Source organism: Vigna unguiculata, chromosome 5, assembly GCF_037176805.1.
Source record: "Vigna unguiculata cultivar grain cowpea cultivar isolate G323 ecotype 2 chromosome 5, ASM3717680v1, whole genome shotgun sequence".
NCBI classification, from domain to species: Eukaryota; Viridiplantae; Streptophyta; class Magnoliopsida; order Fabales; family Fabaceae; genus Vigna; species Vigna unguiculata.
Window position 1 is genome coordinate 18,371,920 of NC_140796.1, and position 9,643 is coordinate 18,381,562.

The window sequence follows — 9,643 nt, forward strand, 5'->3', positions numbered from 1 at the left end:
GATAAACGCCCCCACCAACCCACGAACCAAGACCCCCAACCGGCTCGTACCGACGTCATCCCCGCCTACCCTCCCCTACGCGACACTATCAACAGCATCTCCGGTGGTTTCGCTAGTGGAGGATCTACCTCTTCTGCTAGAAAGAAACACCTCTGCCATATATAATCCATCAACCACATTACCCACACCCATCACAGACGCCGCTTGCCTCCCATAACCTTCACAGACGACGACTTCCACGACCTCGACCACCAACAAGACAACCCTATGGTCATCACTGTTTAAATAGAAAATTACGCATTCAAAAAAGTCCTCGTCGACCAAGGCCGTTCCATCAACATCCTTTACTGGGCAACATACCAGAAACTTCAACTCCCAGACACCGCCATGGTCCCATACGATGAACCAATTTATGGCTTTTCTGGGGAAAACCTTTCCACCCGCGGCTACATTGACATCTATACCATCTTCTGCGACGGCGTCCAAACCAAAACTATCCCTATCCGCTTCCTCATCGTTGATGCGCTTACATCCTATAATGTCCTCCTAGGCCACCCTTCACTCAACACCCTTGGCGCCGTGTTCTCCACACCTCACCTCGCCATGAGGTTTTCCTCCCCATTAGGCGACATCCTCACCATCCATGGCGATCAACGTCTTGCGCGCAAATGTTACATGGTCAGCCTACGCCCAAAGATTCCCATCCTACAAAATAATCACATAGAGCGACCATCCGGCTCTGGGATCGTTTTGTTTGACGATGATCTAGACCCTAGAGTGGGCCGGGATGTCCGCCTCGAACCTGTTGAAGAGACCACCCCCTTGGAACTCCCTAATGGCCATACCATCAAGCTCGGTACTAGGCTCGAATCCGAACAACGTGAAGTCATAACACCCACCATTGTCGCCAAGTTGGACCTCTTCGCTTGGTCAGCTGCCGACTTACCTGGAGTTGACCCTCAAGTGGCATCCCACAAGTTATCTATTTACAAGGAGGCTCGATATGTCTCCCAGAAAAAATGCAAACTCGGCGAGGAGCGACGCCTAGCAACCAAGGTCGAGGCCGATAAATTACTAAACACGGGGTTTATCAAAGAAGCCCACTATACCACTTGGCTCTCTAACGTAGTCCTGGTCAAGAAAGCCAATGGCAAGTGGCGAATGTGTGTTTATTACACCGACCTCAACAAAGCCTGTCCAAGGGATGCCTACCCATTACCCAATATCGACCGAGTCGTCGACGACGTCGTCGACAACAAGGTCCTCAGTTTTCTTGACGCATACTCCGGTTACAACCAAATTCCCATGGTTTTATCCGATATGAACAAAACCGCTTTCATCACAGACGATGCCAATTACTTCTACAAGGTTATGCCGTTTGGTCTTAAAAACGTAGGAGCGACCTACCAACGACTGATGGATAAAGTCTTCAGCCACATAATGGGTAAATGCGTCGAAGTGTACGTTGACGACATGGTTGTCAAATCTCCCAGCCATCACCAGCACGCTCACGATTTATCGATAGTCTTCTTTGTGTTGCGGCAATACAACCTTCGCCTCAACCCCAATAAATGCGTTTTTGATGTCGACCGTGGCAATTTACTTAGGTCCATGCTGACCTAGTGCAGCATAGAGGCTAACCCTGAAAAGTGCAACGCGATCATAGAGATGCGAAGCCCAACCGGCATCAAAGAAGTACAGCGCCTCATCGGTCGTCTCACGACCATCTCCCGTTTCCTTCCCATATAGCTGCTCAAAAAATCGGCCAAGTTCACGTGGAATGACGATTGTGAACACATTTTCCAAAATCTGAAAACTACCCTCACCTCACCACCTATCCTTCACAAACCGGATACCTATCAACCCCTACTGGTCTATATCACCGCTATAGACTACACCGTTAGTACCGTGCTGGTTCAAGACGTAGACGGCACGCAGCATCCGGTTTACTTCATAAGCAGAACCCTTCAAGACCCCGAAACCAGATACCAGATGGTGGAAAAGTTGGCCTTATCCTTGGTACATGCAACCCGTCGCCTACGCCCGTACTTCCAAAATCATAACATCATCGTCAAAACTGACTACCCAATATAGAAGATATTGCAGAAACTATACCTGGCAGGACGAATGTCGTCCTGGGCCGTCGAGTTATCCGAGTTTAACATCCGTTACGAACCTTATGGCCCCATCAAAGCTCAATGCCTCCTAGGCTTTGTCAATGATCTCCAACAAACGCCCACAGAAGACCAGTGGACACTTTACGTTGATGGTTCTTCAAATCCAAAGGGAGCAGGTGCCGACATCGTGTTAGAAGGGCCCAACGATATCCTCATTGTGAAATCCCTTCACTTCGCTTTCAAGACATCCAACAACAAAGCTGAATACGAAGCCATCCTCGCCAGCCTATCCCTAGCCCGCGAGGTGGGCGTCAAATCATTAACATGCAACACCAATTCCAAGCTCACTGTAGGCCACCTAAATGACGAGTTCCAGATCAAAGATCCCACCCTTCTACAATATTACCATCTGGTCTGAACAGTCGTCTAATTCGCTTTCAACCAAGTCCGCATCCAACACATTCTTAGATCTGAAAACATCAGAGCCGACATCCTATCCAAACTAGCCAGCACCAAGTTAAAAAGTCGCCACCGATCATTGTTACAGCAAACGCTATCCGCTCCTTCCCTCACAAATACTTGCCATAACCTAACCCAACACAAAGCCGACAACTAGACCACTTCTTACATACAGTACCACTGAACCAGTAACCTTCCACCAAATGCCGATAGAGCTTGGATAACTAAAGCCGCCAGGTATACGATGATAGGTGATGATCTGTACAAACGTGGATACGGTCAACCACTTCTCAAATGTGTCACTATAGAATAAGCCCAATACATCATTAAAGAATTACACAAAGGCATATGCGGCTATTATTCCGGCGCACGTACTATGACTACCAGAATCCTTCGCGTCGGTTACTTTTGGCCGACTATGGAAGTAGACTGCCAAGACTTCGTCAAAAAATGCAAACCATGCAAAAAACATGGCAACCTTATTCACTAGAAACAAGAAAAACTCCATTCTATACTATCCCCGTGGCCCTTCGCAAAATGGGGAATGGACGCAAAATGGGGAAGGGCCAAGTAAAGTTTTTGATAGTATCCGTCCATTACTTTACCAAATGGATAGAGGCCAAACCACTAGCCACCATCACAATCCAGCAAGTCCAGCAATTCGTTTGGAAGGAAATTATATGCCGATATGGCGTCCCGCACACCATCATCACCGGTAATGGCCGACAATTTATCGATAAAGAACTCGCTAAATTCTACATCAGTCTAGGCATCAAACACGTAACTAGCTCTGTTGAACACCCGCAAACCAACGGATAGGCCGAGGCAGCAAACAAGGTCATACTAGTGGAGCTACGCAAGCGGTTGGACAACGCCAAAGGCATATGGCCAGAAGAACTAGTAGAAGTGTTGTGGGCCTATAGGTGTACCCCCTCAATCAACTACAAACGAGTCTCTATTCAGCCTAGTATACGGCGCAGACGTCATGATACTTGTTGAAATTGGTGAACCATCCCTACACCGAGAACTATATGACATAGCCCAAAATCACCAAAACATGGCCACCCACCTTGACCTCCTACCCGAGCTACGAGAAAAAGCTCAAATACGCAACTTAGCTGCCAAACAGAGAGCAGCCAGAAAGTATAACGCCAACCTATGCTCAAGATCGTTCGCAAAAGGAGATTTAGTTTGGAGAATGGCCAACAGTGCAAGAAAGAAGGATGGCAAGTTCTCCGCAAATTGGGACGACCCATACCGAATATGCGAAGACGCTGGGGGAGGAACTTATCGACTTGAGCAATTGTCTAGGGAAGAAATACCCAATATGTGGAATGTATCCCATTTAAAGTTTTACTTTAGTTAACGACAGGTTGTATATCAAACACTTGTAACCTTGGGTGTACTCTTTTTCCTCACCTGGTCTTTTTTCCCTCAGGAGGGTTTTTGGCCGGGGAGGTTTTAACGAGGCACCCTAGATTTCATAAATAAACGTAGGGTTCCCAACTTCACGACTGTTCTTCACTACGTTTCTCGTACACTTACCACAAGTAAGCGGCTTGGGTCAAACACCCTTAATTTGTTGTTAATTCGTTTTAAGTTCCCCACCCTTACCACAAGTAAGTGGCCTGGGTCGAACACCTTTAACTAGTTGTTAGTTCGTTTTAAGTTCCCCACCCTTACTACAAGTAAGTGGCCTGGGTCGAACACCCTTAACTTATTGTTAATTCATTTTAAGTTCCCCGCCCTTACCACAAGTAAGCAGCCTGGGTCGAACACCCTTAGCTTGTTGTTAATTCGTTTTAAGTTCCCCACCCTTACCACAAGTAAGCGGCCTGGGTCGAACACCCTTAATTTGTTGTTAATTCATTTTAAGTTCCCCACCCTTACCACAATTAATCGGCCTGAGTCGAACACCCTTATCTTGTTGTTAATTCGTTTTAAGTTCCCCACCCTTACCACAAGTTAGCGGCCTGGGTCGAACACCCTTAATTTGTTGTCAATACGTTTTATGTTCCCCACCCTTACCACAAGTAAGCGGCCTGGGTCGAACACCCTTAACTTGTTGTTAATTCGTTTTAAGTTCCCTACCCTTACCACAAGTAAGCGGCCTGAGTCGAACACCCTAAACTTGTTGTTAATTCGTTTTAAGTTCCCCACCCTTACCACAAGTAAGCGGCCTAGGTCGAACACCCTTAATTTTATGTTAATTCATTTTAATTTCCTCACCCTTACCACAAATAGGCGGCCTGGGTCGAACACCCCTAATGAATAATCGCGTTCACTAACATTTCATACACCAAATACCCACTCACAAATATAAAGAACCATTAACACACAAGTAATCGACATCAAACAAACAAAATATAAACATACACAAGCATTCATATGAAGCACAAAAGTAAGATATGTACGGATTATTACAGACTTGGAATCATTAAGCAAATGGGAAATATTAAATTCACGTTTCTAAGCTGTCTCTTGCTCGGCACCCTCCGCCACCACTCCATCACTACCCGTGTCGGCATCCTCCGCCCCCTTTTTCCCATCCCCCTCCGGACTAGATTCAGCCTCGTCCACAAGTACTCGATCAAGCACGCCCTTATTTACGTCAAACCTTGTGTCATTGACATCAACATTCTCATAGAAAAAGGCCACTTGCCGCACACCCTTCTGAAAACCGTTGATGTGTTCTTGTATAAGGCAACTCTTTAGATCCTCCAGTTCCACCTCTAACCCATCATGTTTTTCCTTTATATCATCATAGTCAGCCTCAAGATCTGCAATTCGGCCCTTCAACTTTTCTTCAGAATCGAGGCAGCGCACCCTCCATGTAGCCAACCTCTTCCTTTCCTCTTCCCAATCCTCTTTTTCCTTCTTCCAAGCCTCTTTTTCCTCTGCATGCTTGTCCACTTTCTCTTGCAGCTCATCAACCTTCGTCCAGCTTCCTTCCTTCACCTCCCTCTGATATAAGGATCCAACACGCCGGCTCAATATCAACATCTTGCTGCTAAATTCAACCATAGCCTTCACCAAGGCGTTTAGCTCCATGTTATCAATTGAATCTATCAGCGACTCCAGCATGTTAAACTCGATGTCTTTCCGCACAGTAGTCTCCGGAAGCTTAATTAGTCTAGCTTCCGGTCCCTTCACTCTACTTAACGAACCCGACCCCATCAGGACAACCCGCACCTTCTTCACATCTTTTCCTTTGCCAGGTCTGGCTGGCAACTCCGCCTTTCTTTTGGTTCCACCGTGCACATGCACGTCTACCAACGACTCCTGTAGGTTGGGAACCTCAGTGCTCCCAACTGCTCTAGCCCTTGCCGCTTTCTCCTTTCGCAAGGTTTGGAAAAGCGTCAAGTTCTTCTTGCCCATTTGTGCCATATGTCCTGCAACACACAAACCATCAGAATACTCGAACATAAAATAATGCTAAAAAATTATAGAAAGATACCTTCAATATCTATAATCGGGTGAATTGAATTATACACCCTAACTAAGCACTTAGTGGGCATCTTATCGCTAAACTGCATCAAGGTATCCACCACCTCCTTCTTGGCCACCGATAAATCCTCCCTCGATATCACCTTATACCTCCAAGGGTTGCCGGTCCAAAAAAACAAAAACTTAGTATTACCATCAGCTGTATAAAAATGTGACCGACCAGCTTGCTTCACCACCACCTTGAAGAACCCATCTTTGAACCCTAACTAAGCACTTAGTGGGCATCTAGTTTGTTCAGACCAGACCGACTTATTAGCGATAACCACGTTGTTGGACTTTTCGGCCTCGTAACAAAAAAGTACAAAAATGCTCACGGAGACGGCTCCAAATATAATGCCATGCACAGTAACCGGAACACTTGCAAGTATGCCCAACTATTTGGATGCAGCTGAGTAGGAGCGACATTCAACAACTGAAGCACTCCCATTATGAAATCATCAAATGGCAGCCAGATGTGTAGTTGCGAGAAATGGCACATGTACACATAGAAAAACTCTTCGGCAGCTCCTTCTCGGCCGTGGCAGACACATTCCACAGCGGTTACCCTCTCTGGCATCACTATGTCTCTCCGATCACCTTTCTCAAAAAGCGGCGTGCAGTTCTACCACGATTTCAGTAACCGCGACCACTGAAACAACGATTGTTGTGTCCGCACGTCTGCCGCTACCCATTCGTACCTGGCCTTCGCCGGCCAACTACTTTCGGCCAACTCCTCGGGTGGGTCTTCCCTAACCTCAATTATCCTCCCCATTGGAATCCTCCTTATGTTTCCTATTTCCTCCCTATCACTATTATCGTCTCGACTACTTCCGCTACCTCCAGACCTTTCACTACTCGAACTCGACAACAAAACCTTATCACTACTACTAGACATACGTGATTCTTTTAAGATGACGGATGAAGTAAGGAAGTTATCAGACAGCTCTAAAATGCACACGAAGTAACTGATCCCAGATTTTTTTCAAATCAAACAAAGTGGATGCACTACCAACAATATCTTCATTTATAGATACGAATCTCAAACGTCACAGCTCATTCCCGCCAAAAGTCAACTTATTCCAATCGTCATAAAGCATCAAAATAACGACGCAAAACCTCTCTAGATTAGACTTCTGACACCCCTTCACCTGCCACAAACCCCTTCACCTACCACGAACCCCTTCACCTGCCCCAAATCCCTTCATGTTTTTAGCCTTCACATTGTTCATCACACTTAAAGGCTGGGGGACTGGTGTACCACACCTAGCCGGTCTCGCTAGCACATCAGCACATATCATCCTTCACCGACATATTTATATCCACAAAGGCTGGGGAACTGGTGTACCACACCTAGCCAACTCAACCAAATAATAATAATAAAACGATCACCACATCTATACAGAAAATAATTCAGGTAGTCGGCCCAGGCCGACCTAGGCCTAACCGGCCTAAACCAATAACACAAGCCGCTAAAGGAACAACCAACCTAGGATGACATGCGAGCAATGATGACACAAACCACTAGAGAAGTAATCGGATTACACCGACCACTCTAAAAGACTTGACGAAACCAAAACACCTAAAAATCAGTAAACCCACAATAATCAAGACCAGGGGCCTGGACCAGGACCCAAGCCCACCTATGGCCCAAACCAGGGCCCAACCCATGGAATGGTCAAACACAATTAATAATCTATAAAATACACTTGGACCCCGCAAATTAAAGGTATGCATTTATTACTTTCTTAATCACCTGATTTGACTTTCTAAGAGCCTTCGATGACTTAAGCTTCAAAGTCCTTTCTGTAGGTAACCCCTCTCGAGTCCAAGTAGACATATGCCAACCGGGAAGAGGCCTACTGAGGAAATAGCAGAATATATAGGTAATGTGACATTTGTGCCTAACTTATCTTATTTGTTCTATGCAGGAACAAAAACTAATAAAATCATTAGTTAAATTTGAAATGTTCTATTGAATTAAACAAAAGATGTAATGAAACAAAAGACTTAAAACAATAAAGACTTCAAAGAGGGTTTTGTAAAATGTAAATACATCTCTCATAAAATATAAATTCAATGTTGGAGAGTTCCTTTAAATTAAAAACTCACTTCTTACCAATATTTGAACTAAAAAATGCATTACATATCAAAGTTAAAATATATTGTTGGAAAAAACAAAAGATAAATTTTTTAGACAATTCACTACAAGAAAATCATGACTTTCCCTCTGATTATTACCTACAAAAAAAATATGGTTTTGTTATTTTTTAAAATTTAATTTATTTTGTGTTATTTATTATTGGATTAAATATGTTTTTGGCCCCTTAACTTTCATGAAAAATTGGAATTAGTTCTTCTTCGAAACTTTAACCCAATTTAGTCCCTCAACTTTAGGAATGCTTGGATATAGTCCTTTTAGCAAAATTTTGTTAAGTTACTTTAACGTTTCAAACATGTTTCTGGGCTAACATTGAAGTGAAAATGTTTCAAACGGTATTAACAATTCAAATGCTATCACAAAATGTGTTTGAAATGTCAAATAAACTTAACAAAATTTGGTTAAAAGGACTAAATCCCAACATTTCTAAAGTTGGGGGACTAATTATGACCAAAGTTCGAAGAGAGACTAATTCTAATTTTCAGTAAAAGTTAAGGGACCAAAAACATATTTAACACTTTATTTGTTTAAATTTAGTTATTTGTTAGGTGTATTGTTTTAATGTATGTTTGAATTTGTTATAGTTTTGTGATTTGTTAATTGTATTATTTTTATTTTTTTAATTTATTTTGGTTGTTTGTTGAATTTGTTGATGTCCACTTTAGTTATTATTGAACAAACGAGTTTTATGCTGATGTCATGTTCTATGTGGTTAGAGTATTATTATCTAAGATGGAAGATTTTCCTTTAAGTTTCATGGATTCACAAGCAAATTCTAGGTTCATATCATGAGTTCTCTTTTCATTTATAAATTAAATGAGCGAGGGAGATTATACAGATAACTTTACAACGGATCAGATTTTTCCCACACGCGATGAGTTATTTCAATTGGTTTGAGGAATTGTTTTTTATCTCAGTTTGTTGTTTTGATTATAAGAATTGATAAATCAAATGGTCAACTAAGGAGAAAGATGTATGTATTATTAGGATTTGAAAGGGGTGGAAAGTATAGGAAATATAAATCTGGTATTCAACTGAGTATATATGATACAAGAAAATGCGATTGTCCTTCTAAACTAAAAGCCAAACCAATCTCTAGTGGGAGGGATGGGTATTGAAGGTAATGTATGGATATCATAACCATGATTTGTCACAAACTTTAATTGGTCACCCTTTTGTTAGGAGGTTAAAATCCACAAAACATTCATTATTTTTTTATATGATTAAGAATCAAGTGAAGTCTGCAAACATTCTTCTTACTTTGAAAGAAAATAATAAATATAATGTGACAACAATCAAGCAAGTATATAATGCAAGATACAACAATTAATGATGATGTTAGAACGTGATGAATACATTCTCTAGAGGTGTGTCGACAAATTTGAGGTGGTAAATGACCTGTTTTGGACACATCCTAATGCAA

General features: G+C 42.9%; 1 protein-coding gene across 1 annotated transcript; it reads left to right on the top strand.

The window, feature by feature from the left end:
- Positions 1–387: 387 nt before the first annotated feature.
- Positions 388–1,623, top strand: LOC114184429 (uncharacterized). Its single transcript, XM_028071739.2, has one exon. The coding sequence runs from the start codon at positions 388–390 to the stop codon at positions 1,621–1,623; it is 1,236 nt and encodes a 411-aa protein (XP_027927540.1).
- Positions 1,624–9,643: the final 8,020 nt, after the last annotated feature.

Coding starts and splice junctions, on each gene's coding strand:
- LOC114184429 (XM_028071739.2), top strand. CDS start 388: ATGGTCCCATACGATGAACCAATTTATGGCTTTTCTGGGGAAAACCTT.